The 23,296-nt window shown below is 35.4% G+C and overlaps 4 protein-coding genes and 1 pseudogene across 4 annotated transcripts; 1 reads left to right on the top strand and 4 right to left on the bottom strand.

The window, feature by feature from the left end:
* Positions 1-1,180: 1,180 nt before the first annotated feature.
* Positions 1,181-4,369, bottom strand: LOC137716150 (MATH domain and coiled-coil domain-containing protein At3g58370-like). The gene is made up of 4 exons (XM_088690852.1): positions 4,096-4,369; positions 3,870-3,998; positions 3,365-3,522; positions 1,181-2,117 (listed from the first exon to the last, which is right to left on the bottom strand). Exons 1-4 carry the CDS (start codon positions 4,101-4,103, stop codon positions 1,303-1,305), a joined length of 1,110 nt encoding a protein of 369 aa, XP_088546978.1. The 5' UTR covers positions 4,104-4,369; the 3' UTR covers positions 1,181-1,302.
* Positions 4,370-6,195: 1,826 nt separating this feature from the next.
* Positions 6,196-8,263, bottom strand: LOC137715658 (mitochondrial pyruvate carrier 4). The gene is made up of 5 exons (XM_068454995.2): positions 8,077-8,263; positions 7,262-7,360; positions 7,120-7,172; positions 6,608-6,681; positions 6,196-6,424 (listed from the first exon to the last, which is right to left on the bottom strand). The coding sequence occupies exons 1-5, from the start codon at positions 8,129-8,131 to the stop codon at positions 6,379-6,381; spliced, it is 327 nt and encodes a 108-aa protein (XP_068311096.1). The 5' UTR covers positions 8,132-8,263; the 3' UTR covers positions 6,196-6,378.
* A 2,774-nt stretch (positions 8,264-11,037) lies between these two features.
* On the top strand, positions 11,038-12,116 carry LOC137714478 (GDSL esterase/lipase At4g26790 pseudogene; annotated as a pseudogene).
* Position 12,117: 1 nt separating this feature from the next.
* On the bottom strand, positions 12,118-13,804 carry LOC137716165 (upstream activation factor subunit UAF30). Its single transcript, XM_068455571.2, has 3 exons — positions 13,489-13,804; positions 12,753-12,958; positions 12,118-12,487 (listed from the first exon to the last, which is right to left on the bottom strand). The coding sequence occupies exons 2-3, from the start codon at positions 12,924-12,926 to the stop codon at positions 12,359-12,361; spliced, it is 303 nt and encodes a 100-aa protein (XP_068311672.1). The 5' UTR covers positions 12,927-12,958; positions 13,489-13,804; the 3' UTR covers positions 12,118-12,358.
* Positions 13,805-17,798: 3,994 nt separating this feature from the next.
* Positions 17,799-23,178, bottom strand: LOC137715331 (EH domain-containing protein 1). Its single transcript, XM_068454617.2, has 16 exons — positions 22,868-23,178; positions 22,640-22,719; positions 22,133-22,201; positions 21,979-22,036; positions 21,723-21,781; positions 21,563-21,605; positions 21,421-21,482; positions 20,828-20,941; positions 20,568-20,670; positions 20,417-20,466; positions 19,420-19,548; positions 19,085-19,336; positions 18,890-18,969; positions 18,642-18,768; positions 18,377-18,520; positions 17,799-18,294 (listed from the first exon to the last, which is right to left on the bottom strand). Exons 1-16 carry the CDS (start codon positions 22,950-22,952, stop codon positions 18,109-18,111), a joined length of 1,641 nt encoding a protein of 546 aa, XP_068310718.2. The 5' UTR covers positions 22,953-23,178; the 3' UTR covers positions 17,799-18,108.
* Positions 23,179-23,296: the final 118 nt, after the last annotated feature.

Raw genomic sequence — 23,296 nt, 5'->3', positions numbered from 1 at the left:
TAGTCCATTTTATTAAAATATGATTAAATAAAATGAATCTCCAATTGGACCTTTAAAATAATGATTTTAATAGATTTTAAAAACCTATTTCGTTACCCAATCATTTGATCGGTTCTCTCTCTTTCTCTCTCTCTCTCTCTCTCTATCTATTTTCTTTCCCTCTCTTTCTCTTTTCCAGCTCACTCCCGTGAACTCTCCTTCTCCTTCCTCTTCAAAACCTTAAACAAATCAAACACAAAATATTATTTTTGTAATCCCTGGAGCTTAAGGAACCCAACCATGGCCTTGCATGCTGCATCGGTGCATGGTGTGAGGTCCTACCATTGAAGTCGAGAGCTTGAGCTTTCCTTAGATCTCTCTCCCTTTGTTCGCTTTTGCGGGTCCAAGGGTTTCGGTGCTGCTAGATCTCTCTCAGCAATTCGAATCCCTCTCCAGGTTCTAACACTCTATCTCTCTTTCTCTCTCTCTCTCTCTCCGCGGTGGACTCACACTTCACGGCTGCATCGCATCCGTAGATCCAAGTCGCCGATTCCATCCCTGACATCAGCATGGTGTCATAAGGGCCGGTCCCAAGGTCTGTCAATTTTGGGCTGGCCTGGAGACCATCTTGGGTTGGGTGCCAGGCAATCCCATGGGCTAGAGAGACTTCCCTAGGTGCCGGGCCATTTTTTTGGTTGTCTGCCGGCCTATCCCACCCCCGATGGAAGTGCTCTAAACACAAGCTTCGAAGAAGAGAAAAAATCCCCGACCAACACACAAATTGTTGTTTTATCTTCTCTTCAATTCCTATCTTAGGAGTAGCATAACGTAGCCCTAGTTTATGTTATTCTTATGCAATTTACTTCCCGCACTTGTATTTCTATTTCATTTAAATTCAAGCACCCTAGTTTATATTATTCTTATGCAATTTCCTTCAGCACTTGTATTTCTATTTCATTTACATTCGTTTGATTAGAATCAAATCCAAGGCGCAAAACAATATCACCTTCACATTCTCTCTACATCGGCCAATCTAGACCATCCAATTACTCACTTCAGTTGAAACATATGAATTCTTCAACAAACATATGTAACAAACTAAGCTATGGCAGTTCAAATTTGATATGTCTACTACTCTCCGCACCCTTCTTTGCTTCCGATACACTCATTATTTTACTGATTGAATTGAATAAAAATATAATCAAGAGGAAAAAGAGAATCCTGCATAAACAAACTTACAAGTTTATTTGTTTATTCGTACAACTTGAAAATCCTACATAAATAAAGTTGGGATGCATGTCAACAGAGAATCATAAAATAAGGCTAACCCCTACCGTAACCTAGTTCCCCGTTGATGTCTATCTCGTCCAAGCCTTCTTGAGTCTTGTTTAAATCTCTTACCGCTGCCTCAAGATTTACCTCCGCAACAGCTAGCTCAGCCCTCAGCCTCTTCGTTTGTGTTTGTAAAGCGTCCACATCCTTTCTCAGTCTTTTCAACTTCCCTGAACTTTCCACAATCTTCTTCATACCCAAGGCCCTTTGAACACTAGGCTCCAGCCAAGCCAAGTCAAATTTGAAGGCCTCAAGCTCCTCCCACAAAAGTTTCAGTTCCTCACATGCCTCGTCTGTCATGTCCTCGACCTTTTTCGTCTTCATAAAATGCAAAAGCCGGCCCAAGGCTGTGAACGCCCACTCAGTAAACATGCGACTTCTCTTGCGTTGGCATTCAATCAGTGAAGGATGCCATGAACAAACCTCATCTAGTAGTGGAACAAAAGCTTTCTCTATTTTCCCTAAACCCCTAAAATCCTCAAGCTTTCCAAGTGGGGGCGAAGACAGATCCTCAGGTTCCTTGACTATGGGAGGGCCAGGAGGAACATGAGTAAGGTCGGGGATGGTTAGGATGGCCTGCACACTTTCCAGCTCTTTACGTTTTTTGTCTGAGGGCTTAATAGGTGCAGAACTACTTGCTTGGCGTTCTAAGATCTTAATTTCAGCTTTATGGACAGCAACTTTGGCCCTAATGCTACACATATCATCCACAAGATACCCTTTACTAGGGTTACAAAAGTCGTTTAGAGGAATTAATGACGGGAAGCCCCAGTCACTTACCCTTTTATTGAACAAATGCTCGGTGTCTGCAAAATCAAAACAACAAAGATAAAAGTAATAAGAAAACGTTAAAAATAGACACAGCTGATTACTACGTCATAAAGAAATAATGACAAGTGAAGCCTGTAGCAAATTATTATTTTTCATATACAAACTCAATTAAGTTTTCATCGATCAACAGAGACCATAATAAACAAATTTTCATATACACACACCCACAATAAGGCTCTAGTAAGTGGTTAAATTTGCTAACCATACAACCAGATTCAAGGTCCAAATCTTTCCACAGTAAGCATGGTCGAAGATCAGAATACTCCAAATTAGAGTCTCATAATCACGAACGTAGTTCCATAGAAAGAGATAAAATGGTTCAGAACAAACAAGAGAAATAGATATAAGTACCACTACCATTCTACTTCATGTCTAGTTATAGCTTTCTTCAGAACAAACAAGAGAAACAAATTCACAAATTTCATGTCTTTGCGCAGTATCTTGTATATGTTTTAAAAGGCTCGCCTCAGGGCACGCCTAGGCGCCCTCTGAGGCTGGGCTTGAGGGTTGCCGCCCCTATTTTGAGGGAGTGAGCGTAATGCGCGCCTCAGGGCTTCTCTTTTTTTTTTTTTTTTTTTTTTTTTTTAACTCCCAAATCCAAATTTTAGATAGGGTTTTAACTGCCTCATACCTCTTCCTTGCACTATCGTCTCTCTGCCTTTTTTTCTGATTTTTATTTTTTATATAATGGATGTGTGTGTTGTCTGCGTGCATTGTTATATGTGTGCTCATTGTGCTTTTCATCCTCTATTATATATATATATATATATATATATATATATATGTCTAAATATGTGTGTGTATATATTTATAATATATGTGTATGCTTAGGGTGATTATTGGTTAATAATCTTCTTTTTTTAATATAATATATGTGTACGCTCAGTGTATATATTAAAAAATTTAGGTCCCGTGAGTCTTCACCTCTCGCCTCACGCTTAGGCCAGGCTATCCCCCAGACGCCTCGCCCATGCCTCACACTTTTAATACACTGTGTTAAAGACGCAATCAGGAATGAATTTGCAGTCACATAGAAAATTATTCCTTTGTAGTGAGCGTATAACTGAATCCGAATCATAACAAAATGTCCACAAAATGATGCAATAATCACTAGCTCCATTTGATTGTAATCAATTATATCTGCCATAAAATAGATAGGATAACAAGAAAACAAACAAAAACAAATGCGAAGTGAACAACGAAAACAGAAAAACAAAAGTACCCAATGTTTTTGAGTTGCTGGGGTGAAGTTGATTGACCAAAGTCAAGCTGAAAGCAGCATATCTCGACCACCCAGGTGGCAATTTTGAAGACTCTGCGACAACCAAATACACCGACAAGAAGTCTACATTGTTCCCCCTTGGATACAAAAGGATTTGCCTGACCAAACCAAACAATGCAAAGTTCAAACTCAAAACCATTACATGTCACAAAGTTACGGCATACCGCCATGTTTGGTGCTTAGGATTGGGTTAGATCTGATAACTCACTAGTTCCAAATTTTGTCCAAGTTGAAGGAATCAGACTGACTCATGAAGGAAACTTATCCTTTCCAACCCCTTCCATCTTTTACCTTCAGCTTAAACAAAAAGCTGAGAACTTTGGCCTCAATTTCTTCCTCCCTCCAACACATCTTGAAGTTAGTGAGATATCCAATCCAATCCAATCAAATCGTAAAGGCTTGACGGAATCATGTTAATTAGCAAGATATAGTAGGAAAATAATACCATTTATAATCTCCAACTGAGAAAATATCAGAGTAATGCTTGAAGTTATTCAACTTGGAGAAGTTTTCAACTTTCCATGAGAAATCCAAGGATACAAGGTCGTCCGTCACCTTCTTCTGACCCTTCAATCTACCATTTCAATTCAAACCCATAAGAAAGCAAGCAGCAACAAAGAGACCAAATGAATCTGAAGAATTAAAAGCATCGGAGGAGAGGGGAGACCTACGTTTCCATGGAACCAGAGAGCCGCAAGCAAAAAGATGGACTCTGAATATCTGGCAAAAGCTCAGCTCAGACCTGGAAACGGAAACTGGAAAGCAAACCCTGACGAGAGCTGCTGAGCTAAAGTGAGAGTTACTCTCATTCTCAGTGACGAATGCGATTACTACTTTACCCGACTGGCTTTTTATTTATTTATTTAAGGGCTAGATTGGATTGTGATTTGATTTTTTTTTTTTTTTTTTTTTTTTTTTGAAAAAACAGTTTATTAAAAGAAATCTGAAACATCAAATGTGTTTGATAAAATATATAAAAAAAAAATGTACTTTTTTAAAAACTGTTGTCAATGACAGCAAAAAAACATAGAAAGGCAGAAGTTGGGTCTATCATGCTTTTAAAAAAAAAGTGTTTTTTTTTTCAAAGCATAGAAATCAGTGTTATTTAATGAAATTTTCAAGTAACAAGTATACCTCTACATATTTTACAAAATTAAAATCTTTGCATGAACATTGTTTTCTTTGACAATTATTATATTACATTAAATATCATACTATTTTTAGTCATTTAATATATTTACAACAATTTATATAAAAGTTTATCAAATACTTGATATTGTTTTTTTTTTTTTTTTTGTTAAAAGCACTTTTACCAAAAAAAAAAAAAAAGTTTATCAAAAACTCAACAACTTTATTTTACAGCTGTTTATTTTCATGACATAGCAAAAGTAGTTTTTTTTAAAACACAATAATACCAAACTAGGCCTAAAGCGGCTCGTACAAGATAAATTATACGAACCGGTTGTATGATGTTGTTATATACTAAGGATAATGTTAGGAATACCAAATTTTTAAATCAAATTTGCAAACCAAATGATGTGTCACCAATAAGAGATAAGCACGTTAACCAAAACTTAATTAATAATCCAATCATCTACAACCATATCATTTGTGACATTCCGTCCTGAGTTTAATATTATTTTATTCCTGAGCCTTGGAAAATTACTAAAATGCCCTTGACGGGTGGAAAACCTTCGTGGACATTCGAGTCCTTATCACTCTATTCTTTTGCACATACCTCTAGTTGGTATGTGTTCTTTCGAACACATGAGCATGAATGGGCGTAAGTCGAACGATTTATACATGTTTCCCAATGAAGGGTAAAATGATAATTTTGCACTCTTGTGAATTTATTACTTGTTTATCGAGACAATAGTGAGTTGTCGGTATGCAGGTTGCAGACCGTAATATCGATGGTTTATTTGTTGGATTCGTTAAGCAAGTGGGCAAGTAGGCCGTTTACGTTAATATTTTATTAATTAAGTCTCGTACCTATTTAATTATTATTGGGCTTGACCCAAAGTCACACACACGCACATATTCTCGGAGTACTCGACAATATGAACAAGTGGATGCAAACGGAACTAAATTTGGAGCTACAATTAATATTTTACAAAACACCAAATATAGAGGACAAATTGGTAATTTCATGTTGGGAGATATTTTGTGTTTTGTTTTGTGAGCCATTGGGGCCCACACCAGTCCTTTTCCTCTGTCTCGTGTCCCCTTCCAGAACTCTCGAACCTCTCTCTTGCTGCCACCCCACTTCTTCTCCCTCTCTTTTAACTCTCTCTTCCTCAATACTTTTGACATGGTTCATAGAAGGCATCCTTCTTCTTCCTTGTCGCCTCAATTGTGTATCCTATGCAAAAGGAATAAGTTGTTTACACACTCCTTCATTGCCCGGTGAATTTGGGTTTGCTAGTGGATTTGGTAAAGATGTAAATTAGTTGAAAGGGCAAGACCAAGGTTATGTTTTCTTGACGTGAACAAAAAATTTGCGTTAAAACATTCACCCTTATGCCTGAGCTCCCGAGTTCGGTTCCCTCCCCAAATATCGTTTGTATCAAGGAAAATAATAAATTGCGGTTTATTTGGATAATGTACTTGTCTAACATGTACATCATTAAATTTAACACGAGACTGTAAATCGCAAAATATCATCAATGGTCAAGCAGTAACAACATATTAGTGTAAATCAATTATTGCACAAAAAACAGCAATCAAGGACAAAAGTAATAAAAACTGAAGAATTCTTAGGAAGCATGAACTCCGAAAAACTTCTGGACATTAAGTCCATCAAAGATAAAATTAATTCTTAGGTAGGCGATTGAAAATATTCGGTCCAAAATTACAAGCTAAAGATAACCGAAACTACAGCGGATGCACAGTTTCTTTCATATATTTCACATATAGAAAAGCTTGCAGCATGTACCTGCTGAAAGGTTTGTGATTTACTCTTTTGCTACAGCTGTTTCAGTGTCGGAAGAGTAGTCGTGCCTGTAAGTAGTAGGAAAGGCAATTAAAAGCATGAAAAAAATTGCAAATGTGAGCATGTTCTGATAATTTTGCAAGAAAATCTCCCTTTCCTCATAAATGCTACTTTCCACCAAAGATAAAATTAATTCCCAAACCATTTATTATTAACCATATGAATATATATTTTACTAGAATCCAGCTTACGTGATTTTGCGGGAAAGTTGATACAAGCCTGTCCCAGCCATTGCAACATTGACACTAAACAGATTCCAGTTTTTCTGCAGTTTCAGAATAATATTACGAAAGCTTTAGCTGCAAGTAAAGTTGTCAGAAGCATCAAGAAGTAGTTTTCTTAAGCATTACAAACAGAAGAATATATTAAAGTGAATCTAAATTCTAAACTTAGAAGGAAATACTCAGTGCAGAATGAAGTGGTTATAAACTTATAGTACACATTTTAGATTGGAGGATTCTCCACCGAACAGAAGAATCTCCACTTACCTTCATTTTCAGAAGATTTACTCCTCTTTCGTATCTCATTATTACTGTACCGTGCATAGAGATGATAATTTGTGATGTTGGTGGTTATTTAGCAGGATTTACAGCTTTGTCAAGCAATCGGTATTTTTTTAAATCATGAAATTCAGACTTAATCGTTATAAACGAAAGCTAAGTGTTGAACGATAACATCCTTCAGAGCTAGAAACAAAACATACCGGAGTAATCACCATACTGTAACGAGACCAAATAAGTCCAGTGCATGTAACAGCTGCACAATGATACTTGAGGTATGACTACACAATTCTAAGCACAGATCAAATGGACTGCTTGAAAAGCTATTTCCTAAAAGGCGCGTACCTAGTTGCTGAGGATAAGACAGCGTCTCCGGTGGCTTTGAGAAATCAGCAATATTTGCTATGCTAATACCCCATTTAAAAGTTGGAGCCCAGAAGTGAACTGTATCATGAGAAATATGAGTCACTAAAATAACATGGCTCAATAGCCCCACCTAGACACCTCAGTTTTATCATGACACATTTCCAGATTTGTAATGCTGAATTTTTTCTGCTTCCCAAATATTTGTACTTTTGAGTAGGCCAGAGACTTCTACTAAGGATTAGAGCAGAGACTTACTACTGATATTATCTCTAATTGGGAGTTCTTGAGACTAAAAGAAATTATTCATCTCCAAAATAGGGGTTTTAACTTTTAGGAAAATTGGCTAAAATGATCGGAATACAAATCCCCCAATTGCTGAACTGATCAAAATCAAATCGACGACATAGCAATCAGATATCTAAAGACAAATTGAAAAACTGATCATTTCAGCAATTGAGATTTGAAAAAAAATGATCATTTTGGTCAATTCCCCAAGGTTTTTATGACATTAAATTATCAGGTTATATTGACTAGCTTTCTCTGAAATTAACAATAATCCTGTAAACAATCAAAACTGACAAATCCTGCCATTCCGTTTCAAAAATTGTAGTAAAAAAATTGCGTATTCCGTTTTCAAAACCTGATTATCTGCCTGATTAACCAAAACCAAGATGCCAAAATTCAATCTTTTGAAGGATTAAATCTTTTACAACATAATTATTTGTAAAACCCTCGAAGACATAAAGAACTATTGGAGAAAACTGAAAGAGGCAAAAAAAGATGAAAGAACAAACTTGTTTTAGGGCCTGCGGGGTGGTTCCAGAAAGCTTGGACCTTGGAAGCTGCCATGGGATCGAGCGCTGTCTCTGTGAGATTCCGGAAAAACAGAGTGAGGTTTCAGTTACCACCTCGTCTCGTGCCACCTACTTCGGGACTTCGAGCAAGTGCAAGATTGTAAGCTCTGAAGCCATTGTTTATAATACACTTTTTATTTATCAAGTTTATCAAGTCGGTCAACGAAGTTGGGCCGTTGACAGAAATATTGGGCAACCCAACCAAAGAATGAACTTTCTTTTGCCTATTTTCTCTCCTACTTTGTGTCTTAATTTATAGTAAACATACGGACTTATTTTTTCTACGAGTAAGAAAGCTTAAGATTTTTTAGATTACATAAGAATTCTAAATACAATCTATTAGGAATTACAGAATTACATTTGTGCTACAATTCTAACTACAATACTCCCTCTTGAGTGGGTAAATACTCAAGTAAATGACGCATTAGATCCTCATGGATGATGTAAAAGCAGTTGATGAATCGTCTCGTCCAGTGGCACAAGTAGCGAATGCGAGTTTCAGAATAAGGAAGAATGCATTTATGGATAAACCTCACAAAATCTGGCTAAAGTAAAATTCAACATGGGACAAAATCCATCAATAGTCTAAGGAGAAAAGTGAGTAAATTTAATGAGTAAAAGACTAACATCTTCAGAACGTAAGTAAAACGCAAAAGAAGGTATGACCAACTAGAGTAGTTGCCTTATCAAAACCTCGTCAGGCTACAATAACTCAATGGGATAAAATGATCTTGATTGTAGGAGAAATAGTACATTAAGGTCAAATGAGTATACTTTAGAATACTCCCCCTGAGTTTGACAAAACTCTTAATGAGAACTATAAGCATTGCAAATCAAACAATTTACGCATACCAATTCCTTGAATAAGCTTCTAAAAAGTAGGTTTCGACAATGACTTCATGAAGAGGTCGGCAAGTTTGTCTTGGTTCAAATCTAATTAAAGCTCTTGTTGCTGAAGTGAGAAAAAGAATTCAGTACAATGTAAGTCCTTTAGGAACTTCATACATATATATATATATATGTATATATTTGTGTATTAAGATCCTTATAGGAATATATGGTAATAAATATAACGGGCTTAAAGCCTACGATCTTTTATATTAAATAAGAATACTAAATACAATATACTAGAAATTACACCATCATACATGCTCACTCTAACTACAACATTTTCTTTCTTCAATCATGATTTTTCTTGGTTTGGGTCTACTTAACTTCAATTTTCTAAAGCTCTTGTTGCTGATGTAAGAAAAAGAATTCAGTGCAATGTAAGTCCTTCAGGAACTTTATATATATATATATATATATATATATATATATATATATAGTTACATCGTGCCTTTATTTATAGTAAACATAATGGGCTTACTTGTTCTAAAAGTAAGAAAGCCTAAGATCTATTATATTACATAAGAATCCTAAATAAAATCTACTAGAAATTACACCATCATACATGCTCACTCTAACTACAACATTTTCTTTCTTCAATCATGCTTTTTCTTACCACTACCATTAATTCAACTCGCATGAAATAACGAGTTTGATATTAAATTATTGTCAGGTCGAATGGTAATTGTATATAACTAACAAGATGTCTACGTTGCCACTCGATACTACAGTCTAATAATATTCCTCCACTTGGAAGTGAGATGTCTTAGGTTCGAATCTCGTGGATGGCGAATTCGATACCAAATTAGGTTGCCCATTATGTGGCTTAGCCAAACTCCCAATTTCCTTATGTGTAAAAATATCGATGTACTAAAAAAAAAAAAAAAAAACAAAATGTATACGTTTTATTTGAAGTGAAATGATACAACTTTTTATTTATGTTTTAAATAAAGAGAAATGATAAGGAGACTCTTTCAAAAGTAGGTCTCTTCTTGAACTCTTCACCACCTCTTGTTTTTTACACAATAATTTATAATGTTGGCACGAAAATTATGTCAAAAACATAAAATGGTGGAGAGTCCATGATAAGTATCTTAAATCATAAGATGCAACTTTTGTCTCCATAAATAGACACATCTTTTTGTAAAGGGCAAACTCTCATTAGTCATGAGCCAATTCAATGCAGTCACATAATTTTATGTGATTTAAGAGATTAACTAATTCTTTGAGAGAGTTTATATAATTATGATTTGCGAGGCCTCTTTGGTTTGGTGGAGTGCTACCTATAGTAAAAGTGAGTTTACGAGGCTTCAATTTTCTCATATTGCTCATTAAAGTTTTGAAATCATATCAATTTATTATTTTTGCCCATGTAGCTGTGATTGTATGGTCTTTCGTTAAAGGGTGGTGCTACCCGCATACCAATTTTTACGTCTCACACCCCTCTCAATTTCCGGCCATGAATCGAATGAATTGAAGAAGATTAATGGACACAAATTAACAATGATATTTAAGAGGTAAAAATGAATGTGTGCATAACCCTTGCTAAATTGATGACATGACAAATATGTGACCATTTTTTAATTGATGTGGAAGTCACACGTACACTGAAGAACAAAAAAGCATCATGAAGGTGTAAGTGCAAGTGTGACTTCCACATCTACTAGAGTCAAATAAAAAAAAATTAAAACCTCGATACAAAGCCAGGTTTAGCTTCCTTCACTTTTTTATTATCCCTAAACCAGAATCTCGCATGACTAATTATTATTAGGTTCAGATTCAGCTACAAATTAGGCCACTCCGATTTTCCTTACCAGTTCCTCCACCATTGACTCTCTCACATACAAAACACCAACAGAAATTAAAGTCTCAACAAACTTCATAAACCTCCATTTCCATCAGCTTCTTCTATTTCGTATAAATTAATATCATCCCTACCAACAGCCTACTGCATTTTTATACTCTAAACTGGTGAGTTCAAGAGAAGCGAAAAATGACAGTTAAGGCCATTCAATGGCTCCTGCTTGCTCATCTCCTAGTGCAGATTCTATGGTGTGTGCGAAAGTTCCAGCAATCATTGTGTTTGGAGACTACTGTGGATACAGGGAACAACAACCAGATATCAACAGTTTTAAAGATAAGACTTTGAACCCTACGGTCGCGATTTCTATGGAGGCTGGCCTACTGGCCGGTTTTCCAACAACCAGATATCACAAACTACTTCTGATGTGTTTTTAAGTCGCATTATGACTCAACCTAGTACGCCTAATTAGCGTCAATGATGCATGAGTGAGTCTACCAAGTCAAAAGAGAAAATGAAAACTAATACAAAGACAAAACAGTTGTTTCCAACAATTTCCAGAATCTCAGTTAATTCTGAGTTCTAATCATTTCAATCATATTGCTTTCGTGTTGTTTCAAATCAAAATAGTTATACTAAGTTAAAGTCAAGAAATACAGGCTTGTTTTATTTACAGCTGCTATACTGGTTGTGCAGTTTGTGATATCTTTTTGGAAGGAATTGGAGTAATATAAGGAATATCAGAAGAACCTGCGAAGCTACCTAGGCAACGATAAAGCTAACGAGGTCCTGGGAGAAGCATTTTACCTGAAGAGTATAGGAACTAATGATTTCTAGAAAATTACTTTGTATTTTCAGGCAGAGCGTCGGAGTTTTCCATTGAGGAGCACCAAAACTTTCTACTAGGAATTGCTGGAAATTTCAACAGGGCGCTTTACCATCTTGGAGGTCGGAAGATGTCTCGGGCGGCCGTCCTCCAATGAGCTGCCTGCCACTGGAGAGAACTACAGATATCCTTTTTAGGAGTGTTTGTATTGAGGAGGAGTACATTGATGAGGCCAAAAGTTTCAATGTGAAGTTGCAGGAATTGGGTGAGAAGCTCAACACGGAACTAGTTATATTTCAACTTGTTCTTTCAAACCCATATGATATTCTCTCAGAAATCATCCGAAACCCAGTGTTTTTCGTTGAGTTTTGTTGTCATGCTTTCACTATAATTTCAATTGTAATGTCACTTACAGATTCCGAATCTAAATTTGACCCCAACAGAGAGGCCATACAGATAAGCTGAGTATTTAAACAAAAACATATATTACCTTTTAAAACTACCGTTAAGGTCTTACAAAACCATACTGAATAGCAAGTAAAAGGGCATGACATGAAAATAGAACGTAACGTAAAATGGCTGACTGAGGCTGCTATTACTCCTGAAATAGTTTCTTACGACATAAGGTACCAAGAATTGTAAAATGCTTCTTAGAGAAAAGATTACCATGGGGGAGAAAATGTGCACCTCACCTTGAATTGGGAATTTTACTTTGGCTCTTTGGGGAAATGGAGCTTGATCAGTGTAGGAAGTTCAGATAACTCAACTTGAGGCTTGCCCAACAAAACGCTCTTCAACTTTTCGTCACAATTGACCACATTCTTGTTGTTCGGATCCTATGCAAGCACACCACTTCAGTATTTAAAAAAATCTATACCATGAAAGCACTAAAACAGATTTCGATGAGCAAAACTAAGAACTGTCTCTTAATTGCAATTGAACAGCAAACATCGAGCGCTATAACTAAGACAAAGCAACACAGAAAGACTAATACAGCACCATATTTTACTTCATATGATTAAATACAACTGATCGCACTTTAATTTGCAAGAACACATGGGGTACTTATCACTAACAAACAAATAGATAAATTTAAGGAACCTGGAGATTGTTGTCCTTGATGTATGACCAGACACGCATGAAACATCCAAGACGAGAAATCTGAGACTGACCCGTGAACTCTCGCAGTGTAGAAGGAAGATTTACGAGGTCAATCAAGTTGGCCAGCTTCTTTGGGTTATCTGTAATGGCCTTCTTCATCATCGGCGGCAACATTTTTATCACTCACTCCTGCCTCAACTTTCTTTCTAAAAATGAAAATCAGGAACCATTGAGTCAATGACCAGTAAACTTTTACATTAATCATATACACAGATTTCCCACCGCAATGAACATAAATGTTCATTTGGATATCCTTTTAAAATGACTGAAAACGCTTTTAGAGAAAATATTTTTGGTTTCAAAAGCACTTGAAGTGTTTTATGTAAGAAACACTTTAAAATGATTCTAAAAACATTTTCACCAAAAGCGCTTTAAGCCATTTTAAAAGCACATTCAATCGAATTCTAAATTTACCTAGAAAAAAGCGTAGAATTGCACTTAAAAAGGGGCGATTTCCGTTGTCAAAAACAGAAACAGAGCTTAAGAGGAATTTTATCAAACACCTGGTGTGCTATAAACACCAGCTTCCGCAAGGTAATAGCTCGATGGATAAAAATAATAGCTAATTTAAAAATTTTGGTAATAAAGGGATCGCAGAGTTAAAAATAACAATGATCATAGCAATGATTAATTTCGTGAGATGTTGGTATCTAGAAATTGCAAGGTAATAATTCACCTAATGGTGCAGAGACGAACAGAGGATCTCTAGCTGCTTGCTCTCTGTAAATCCTGATTGATAGGCTGCAGTACCTTGACCTTAATCGACCCAGGCTTGCAATTGATAATTTATGATTGGGAATTAGGCTAATTTTTGGGTAAATTAGGCAACTTCGTTGGAAGATATGAAATTTCAAGTTGGTATGCTCGTATTGGAATATATGAACTTTATTAGATAAGTTTTCTATAGTTCCGAGTAGTCCAGCTTTATATTCAATACATCGGCAATTAAGTAAAAATAGTGTTTTCTAAATTCAATTTGATCGTTTATTTCTTGTACTACTCAATAGTCCAGCCTATTGAAGATAAATCTTACATAGTTTTTCTTTTATACAAGCAATATTGGAGAAATCTTTTTTGGGTATTTTGATATAGGTGTCTGCTTTTTTAATATTTTAGACTAAACATCTGTTCACTTTACAAATTTAATTAAACATTTTCCTACAATTTTGGTGCCACATGATTTTTATTTACCCATTTTATAGTACTTAAATTACAAAACCTGCCATAGATTTTATCAAAGCAAAACACCGATGCCCAGAATCCTAAATTCTTCACGATAACAAAAAAAAAGTTTCCTAAATTCTTGCCTAACTTATATCTCAGAGTTTGAATTAAAACAAATACTGCATAATACATATCCTCCCTGCAGATAAGAAGCATTTGAATTTCATAATATATATTAATCATAATTATTTCCTACCAGAAAATTTTTCCACCTGCATGACAACTTATGTCCCTCGTGCATGATTTTGTTTTTCTTATGAAAAAAAATGGTCTTCCACTCCTCTTCTAACCCTCTTAATTTGTAACCGCAATTGAACTATTAGTTAATCATGAACGCAGAATATAGGTACGCTTTGCCTTGTGTTTTGGTACGTTATTTAATGTACATTTTGGTATGTATATATATTTGATACGGCATGTAAAGCGAGTTTGTAACATAGCAGTTTTTTTGCACGATACGTAATGATAATTTAGTCCGTAATACTTATTTTGTACTTAAAGTACTATTTATTTTGGACGTACCAGACATTAATTTGGTACGTAAATAATATTAATTTTGAACCTACCCGTCATTTGGTACATAAAGTGATGTTACTTTTGAATGTACCACTTATTTGGTACGTAAACTAATATTAGATTTGAACATACCAGTCATTTGGTACATAAAATAATATTAGTTTGAACGTACCAGTCATTTGGTACGTAAACTAATATTTAATTTTGAACGTACCAATCATTTGGTACGTAACGTAATTACCATAGCAAATGTGTTGTTATTGTAATTAAAAACGTACTAAATATTGTTTGTGCAATGTGAGTTTGGAACGTACCAAATATTGTTTGTGTTTTTTGTAGCACACGAACCAAGTTTGCACTCCATTCTCAAAAAATCATTTAGGAAAAACCATATATGTATCAAGAAAATATACCACCCATACTGGAGGATCCTCAATCCATAAGAGAAAGTCACAGTTCCTTTTCTTCACAACCTGATTAGTTGCTTGGTTGCTATCTAATCCCTACCAAGCACAATTAAAACTTCGAAACCAATCTCTTCCAAAATACAGCTTGCTACAGAAAAACATTCTCCATGCGCATTATTCATATTAACTGCACTCTTTAAATCAAGCTCCAATAACACCGATGTGAAGTCAAGCAAACACAAGATCCTCTCTTGTTGCAAAACGGGAACAAGATAAATTTGTAAAAACAACCATTAATTAAAATGAAAAATTCCATTCGAATTTCTAACATGGGAGATCATAAATTTCAAACGTGAAGATTAATTTCCAAACGTTATCAACAAGCAGAAAATATTCCCCTAAAAAAGGGGCCACATAAAAATAAAAAATAAAAAATAAAATCTTAAAATGACATATTTGGAAACCAATAATTAGAATTTTAGCTTATAAAAATATGTAATTTAAATAAACAACAAATGCTGACGTGGTTGTTTGTTAAAGCGTCTTAATCAAATCTTAAAAAGAAACAAATGTTGGTCTAAAAGTTGTTAAAAAATTGCGGAGGATTCTAATTATCCCATCTTTTTAATGTATTCAAAACACCAATATGTGATATTATTATACTATATTTGTTACATATGAATATAACCTTGAAGTGAGACATATTCATAAAATCCACTCATATAATAACCCATGGAAAGGTAGCAAGAGACGGTGTTTTTAATGCACACAACAAATTCTCGATATATTGTGCGAGAGGCGACGTCGAGAATTTGTTGGGATGGGCCAATCGTGATTGCTTGTTGCCCTTGAATGTCAGTGTGACTTTTGGCAAAGATGAAGGTTGTAAGAGGCACACAGAAACGAAAGTAACTTGTCACAGGACGTGCAGATCGAGTAAATTGATACTTATCGCTTATTGTTATGATAATCCTTAACCAATAGATAACTTCCTTATTGTTTTTGGAACTGATGAGTTAATGTTATACTATATTTTACCATATTATTAGTTATGTTATAAGATTTTATATATATATATATATATATAACTTGTCACAGGACGTGCAGATCGAGTAAATTGATACTTATCGCTTATTGTTATGATAATCCTTAACCAATAGATAACTTCCTTATTGTTTTTGGAACTGATGAGTTAATGTTATACTATATTTTACCATATTATTAGTTATGTTATAAGATTTTATATATATATATATATATATATATATATATATATATTTTTAATGTAGGACAAGTGGAATCCACTTTGCTAAAAAAGTGACGAGACAAAGGAATTTTGAATTAATTCCATTGGAGACGATTCCTTAGAGAGTGAAGTTGTTTGTGTCAAATTTACAACCCTTAATTCTTAATCATTTGATCGTGACAATTAAATGAATGTAGATGTGCTATGTTGGCAGATTGACCTTTTAGGCTTGTGTGGGCTATAAATATTGAAGATGACATTTTTGAGAGAAATTTCCTTCTACGACATTGAAGAGCTTCTTAATTTTTTCAATGACATCTTTTTGGGCGTTTTCTATGTTGTCTTGTTCAGTCAACGGAAGGAATCTTCACATAATTAATGTTCTAAAATAAGAATAGGAATATATCTTTCAATCATATTATTTTTTTAATTAAAACTAGACACTTAGTACTACGATCTAGTGGTATTCATCTTCACTTGTAAGTAAGAGGTCTTAGGTTCGATTCTCGCTAAAAGGGAATTTAAACCGCATTGTTGCTAGCCTATTGTAAGGTTTAGCTCACTCTTTCATTCCTACATCTTTAATTTTATCTGTTCCATAGTGTTATGATCAATAATATTAGCAAATGAAGTTTGTTATCAGATAAAAATAAAACCAATTCGAATCATAATCTACCATACGTTGTTGCTTGTAGTATTTAATAAAATAGTCCTACATGATCCACCTTTATTCTAACATAATCTACATAAGGTGTCGAAAAACCTTGACTCAGACCGAGCCATGGTGCATGTTGTACTTGACCCAACTCGCACAAAATATTATTTTGTGCGAGTTCTAGGCCAACTTTAACCGAGTTGACTCGTGCTTTGTTGGGTGACTTGACCCGTCGTGCACCTCTATTCATGAGTAACCACTTGTGCTACAAAATCCTTACAACCATCTTACATATTTGAAAAAACCGCCTAAATGCTATACGTACGTCAAGTGTCGAGCACAGGAATATGATGAATTCCTAATTGCTCTATGAAACTACAATTGGACAAAGAATTCAACAAATACACAAACCTGCAACCAAGACAATAGAGCTTGTAAACCTCTTAGACAAGATTATAAAAAATGTTAGGCGCTAGTCGAGTAGTGATCTTGGACTTAGCGCCAAGGCGACTAAGCAGGGCCTAGGCGGACTATGCAGATTTAAGTAAATTTATTATATATTGTCTAAATAAGTGCTTATTTATACTTACAAAAATACATAACTGTACAGTAATACATAAATTGCAAAATAAAATAACATAATTATAGAGTATTAAAACATATTAAAAATATAATGAATAATCATATAACGAGGGTTTATTCAAGTATTCAAAAAGTATCTTTCATTTTATTGAAATAATAAAATGCAAAATGAAAGTTACCTACTTGACAAAAAAATATTCTCTGTACAAGTGAGAGTTGCGATCTAGGCAGGTCTGGGCAGGCTAGACGGAAGCCTAAGCAGGTGTAGACGCCCTTTCTTGATTTTCAAACATCTAGAGATTAATCGGGATAGTGACCAATTGTCTAGCGCCACCAAAGGTTTTTTAGAACAGTGCTCTCAGGAATAATATTGTACATAAAATTTTCATTCACATACAATTTTCCATCCTTACGAACTTTGATAATAGGAGCAAATGTTTTAGCCTGACCTTGGTCCTAAATCATTTCCCAACAAAACTGACATTACAAATAAGGAGCCTAGCGATTGGCACTATCTAAATCCCGGAACCATAGTACGAGTTGAAACCATATTATGTTACAAACTTACAACAACCACCAAGATGCTCAAGAAGAGCAATGCTCCATCAACATGTACACTTCAAAGCCACCATAGTTCATGATACTTCTCAAAACTGTTTGCACCCATTAGTCGTATGGATTTTTGAATTTCTTCAAGAGTTCCGGGATATCATAACCCAGCATTTCATCGACAGCATCTATCATCTTAGGCTTTAACCTCTCCAATTTGTCAATGCTGTAACCAGTCAAGATCTCCCTGTAGTGGTCTACGTTCGGGAAATCCCCTGGAGGTAGATGGTGCTCCCTTTGGACCTGTACAGCGTCTAGTGTGAGCATTATAGAGTAAAGAGTACACATACGCAGGGGAGGAAGGGAGGGAGGGAGGGAACGGTACCTTCTTAAATTCATTTTCCAAATTATCAATAAGCTTCCGTTGAGCCTTAGATTTCCCCAACATGGCAGGCATCTCCTTCCTTAAATGGCTAATTATGTAAGCATGTATCTTGGCAGCTCTGGCACGCTTCACAAATTCATTGATCTGCGAATAAAAAGGCCATTAAAATTCCATTCCGTTGGAATCTGCAAGAAACATTCAGTTTTCTAACAAGAGAGCAACTTGTTAAGTAAAGATATGAGATACATAAATATAACAAACTCACTCTGCGATCACAAGCCTTCTTTGGAATATCCTTTAAATCAGCAAGAAGATCCTCCTGTTCCCTTTCAAAGAGTTCTCTCCCGACTGGACCCGTAGCAGCCTCATTTACAGGTTTGTCATTGAATGAGCTGCAAAAGAGAAAATTAGCTTGCAAGGATCGAACCAAGGTAAATCTAGGACACATTGGAATGTATTTGAAACTATAGGTTTACTTCCAAGGAATTAATGATGCAAGGATGGAGAGGCTACCCGATATAAACTCGCATGACCTCAGGAGTATTAAGAACCTTCCCAAGTGACCACATCAATGCTCCATAAACTCTCATCAACTGCATACCAAGAATGAAAAATGATTTGGGCGCAACATCCAATGACCTAATTAAATTCCCAAAAAAATATGTAGAAGGAAAATAATCAAAGAGATTCATATGTTGTCTATCTTACTTGCTGAGTATCAATTTGATCCGCCTTGTTCAGAACAACACGAATTTTATCATCATGGCCACGTAAAGATGAAATAACACGCTTGAACTCATCACTAACATCGAGTTTGTGAGGATCAAACAGAAGTAGAATGAGGTCACACTTTGCAGCAAACCATGAAGTTACCCCAGTAAAATCGTAGGCTCGATGTGTCCGTTGCTTCTCTCCAGATAAAACTCCAGGAGTATCCACAAAAGTAATGTGTTCTAGCAGCTTGGATATAAAAATGTGTAAGCTTTGGGTGTTTCAATGGGCAATTTGGGAGAATGTCAAGGTGATTCTAAAAGATAACTCACTGAATGTGGCATTTGAGAACACTCAAACTTTGACAAGAATGCTGTTCCAAAAGTTGTGAGACCGCTAAATGGCATGTCAGCTTGGACGGCAATAGTATTCCCAGGAACACTTCTTTCATCAGGCCCAGACTACATGCAAGAAGGATTAGCTAGTAAACAATATTAATTTCAGAAACTTAACAGAAAACAAAAAACAAAAGACAGTACTGCAAATGGAATTTAAAAAATTTTAATGTCTACAAAAAGCAACAGAATATATCTTAACACTAAACCAAACAACTTTCTTAAGAAATATAAGGTAACAAGTGAAGAAAATCTTAGGATCTTCTAGAAAACATCATTTTTTGTATTAGTGACACCCAAAAAGCAAAAAGCAAAATGCACATGTACAACTGCTAAGCCTCGCAGAAGCATTTCCGAGAGATGCAAGAAATATTGCTTTATTGACAATGGCAAGAAACACAAAATGTCCCTCAGTTTCTCTCCAAATTCCTAGAACTAGGCTAATAATAGTTTACTACCCTATCCAGACTCTTGGCATTCTGCCACGCTGCTCTGCAATCTGCCTTCCAATAAGAGAGACTATTTCAACCAATAGAAACCAGACAAAACACAACCGTCTTTTTTTATACTGAAATTTGAAATCCCTAATATATAGACCAAAATGCAAGATTACATTTACAAAATGTGCCAAAGCCCCTTAGTTTTAATGAAAATGTTAAAGGATATATACCCCTACTGAAAATTAATAAAAAGGGGGACACATAAATATAAAGGAAAAGTTTCTTTAAATTCAAAACACAAAAGTTTAAGGCAAGCCAAGGCCATGGATGGCTATCTGTTTAACAAGTTTAATTTCTACTACATTCTTACTGAGTCCTGTAAAGCCTTATTCTTATTATATGGCTTTTTAACTTGCAAGCGTATAAAACATTTATATTAACTTTTAACAAGACTGCCTTAATGACAACATAAAAGGAGATAGATTGGTAATTACCATAACAACAACAAATCTATCGGTTGTAGGCTCCGGACCAATGTGAGCTCCTGTCAAAAGTGAAATAAGATAAGGAATGGCATAGGATGAACAAACTTTCTGTGCAAGACAAAACAACCACACAGAGACACTTTCCCAGAGGATAACTTGCCTGGATAACTACTTTTAAGCAAATGTTTAATGAATGTTGTTTTCCCAGTGGAGTATTGACCCAAAAGCATAACCATGGGTTTGGCATCAAAATCACTATTTCTCTGCAAAATAAAGCAAATAAATATCAATTGATATCTATAGCATACCACAATTAGATAGAAGTTTGAGAAGATCCAATGAAAAAATGAAATAAAACTATGAGTGACTGGGCATTAAATCTGATGAAAGAACTAGAAGCAAGGAGTAATGCTCACTCACCAGTAATGGGGATACAAAATCGTTGAACTTGTATGTAACTTCTAATGGCTTCAGCTTCTGAACATACAGTCTCTTCAACCCATCAATAATTGATGTTACAGAAGAAAGTGGTACCTAGACATATGCCAAATACTTGTTGTAAGGTGTTAAACAGAGTGCACAAATCATGTCTACCCAACATGTACAGGAGAATTTATTATCAACGCTGCGACATATCACGCATAAAAAAAACACTCCTAAAAATGACGTATGCAAAAGCTCTCTCCATTTTTTTTCACTATGTAAAATGACCTCTTCTAGCCTTTGTTGTGGACACAGAGTCTTAATTGACTCAACGCTTTCACATGATCACTGATAAACTTAACCTACTAAAAACATAAGTATTTTTGCAATCAGCTTCAAGTATAACAACTCGGAGAGACTGGAATGCAATGCTATAAAAAATTTCTCACAATGAAAAAATAAAGTCAACTTATCAAAATAAGAAAATTCAAGTTAGTATCCAATAGAAACAGTTTTAGGATAAATCCTTTTTTCTGAATATCATGAAAGCAAAAGGGCAATTGCCTCCAAAAATAAGAAACAACATACACCTTTTTTGATGATTTTGATGAAAACCAAAGTGCCGAAGGTGTTTGTTGCACCACAGCAGTTCCTGCGTCACAGATCATTTGTAAATAGACAGCCAAAACCAAAAGTGACAGTACACATCTCATAGTTAGAGAACCTCCTCACCATTTACTTTGTTTTCATTTGACTTGTGCGAATGCTTTTTCTTCTGAATAATTAAGTAAACGAAATCAAATTCGTTGGCCATATACAATGAATTGATTAAAATAAATAAATCCACAATAATGAGTAAAACAAATAAGAAAGGTATAAAAAGCACATGTACCGCTAATAGTAATGCATCCAAACCCTCCATAACAGGAGGTTTCAGACTTTCCAAGTCAACTGAAACACAGCGTTCAAAGTTTTAAGTTAAATGAGTGTGCCAAACAAGATTTAAAAACTAATAAATAAGTAAACAAAAAATACTTGTGCGCTATTCATATTTGTGAAGAAGCAGGTATTACAAGTCCTCAACTTATACTGAGATTCTACCAATCCAAGCATGGATTCCAATACAAAGTTAAACAAAGGAAACCCACCATTGCTATTCAATAAACCGTGTGTGATATCATGTCCAGCTTGTGCAAGAGAAACTAGCTAGAAATGAAAAAGTAACATGTCAGATTCCTATAAATCAAAATATTTGATTTTTTGCTATTTATGAAAAAGAAAAATAACAGTTTATAAAATAACCTGCATAGCGGCAACAAACTCACTGAAACCAAGATATCCCTGCCTCTTAGAATCGGCCATGGCCCAAACCTTAAGAAAAGGAACGAACTTATTAAAAACCCTCTATAAATAAGGCTGGAAAAATTCAAGTAACATAGTCTAACCAAAGAAAAAAGGAAGGGGCTTCTGCTACATATGTAACGCAAAATGTTTGGCATAGATCTACTAGAACATAATCTTAAGCTTGAATATATCAAAGTAACGCAATCTGCAAAACTCGATGCCAACTTCAACGGCTCTACTAGCGTATTACGCGTCACAATAACTCCGTATTGCTCAACAGAAATACAAACCCCCAATCCTAACAAAATGTATTTAGAAAATGAGTACGACAACGCATTAACTGAGCTTACACTAACCTCTGCATAAAAAACAAATCCACCGAATACTAATGGTAATGAATTACAGCAAAAAACAGAAGAAAACGAGACGCACTAACTTGGTAAAAGAAAATAAAAGCAAATTAACCTGCTTGAGATCCTGCCGATTCAGATTGGACATGCCGAAGAACTTTATAGCATCGCTCCCGGTAATGCGGCCATCAGTGTCTGAACATAACAAAACCGAAAATCAACTTACAGTTGTTCAATTTTCTCAGGAACCAAACGGAAAACTAAGAAATTTTCCCAGAAAAAAAAAATGTGAAGAAAAAAAAATGCGTGCTTGTGCGGAACAGTGTAAAGTGCAAGTATGTACCTGCATCAGCGAATCGAAACCATTCCTGGTAGATATTCTGATGCTCTTTCGAGCACGAACTGATCGGAACCGAAGAAATTTCCATAAATCGTAACCAGAGAGAATAATCTGATGGAAAAATTGGGATTTCAAAATTTCGAAAACGGAAACGCTCTTTGGAGGGTTTGTCCGCAGGGTGTCCTTGGTACCGACGGAAAGGGTTTAAGTTTAACGCTTGTTTTAGACCGCGTCGTTTAGGGCTTTAGTTGGCATGACGGAACGTTAACTTTTTAATCGGGGTTCCTTGGAACGTTTAGGCGTTAAATGGCGACGTTTATTTCGTTTTCGTAGCTGTAGGCTGTATAGCCTGTATATTTCACAACTTGCACGCGAAATAATTGAAAGGATGACTACTGCTAAAATGTGTAACATGTAACATAACCATGTGAT

The sequence above is a fragment of the Pyrus communis genome, chromosome 3, assembly GCF_041283825.1.
Source record: "Pyrus communis isolate YQ-2024b chromosome 3, ASM4128382v1, whole genome shotgun sequence".
Classification (NCBI taxonomy): Eukaryota; Viridiplantae; Streptophyta; class Magnoliopsida; order Rosales; family Rosaceae; genus Pyrus; species Pyrus communis.
Note: the sequence above shows the minus strand (reverse complement) of the source record. Positions and strands in the feature narration are given on the sequence as shown.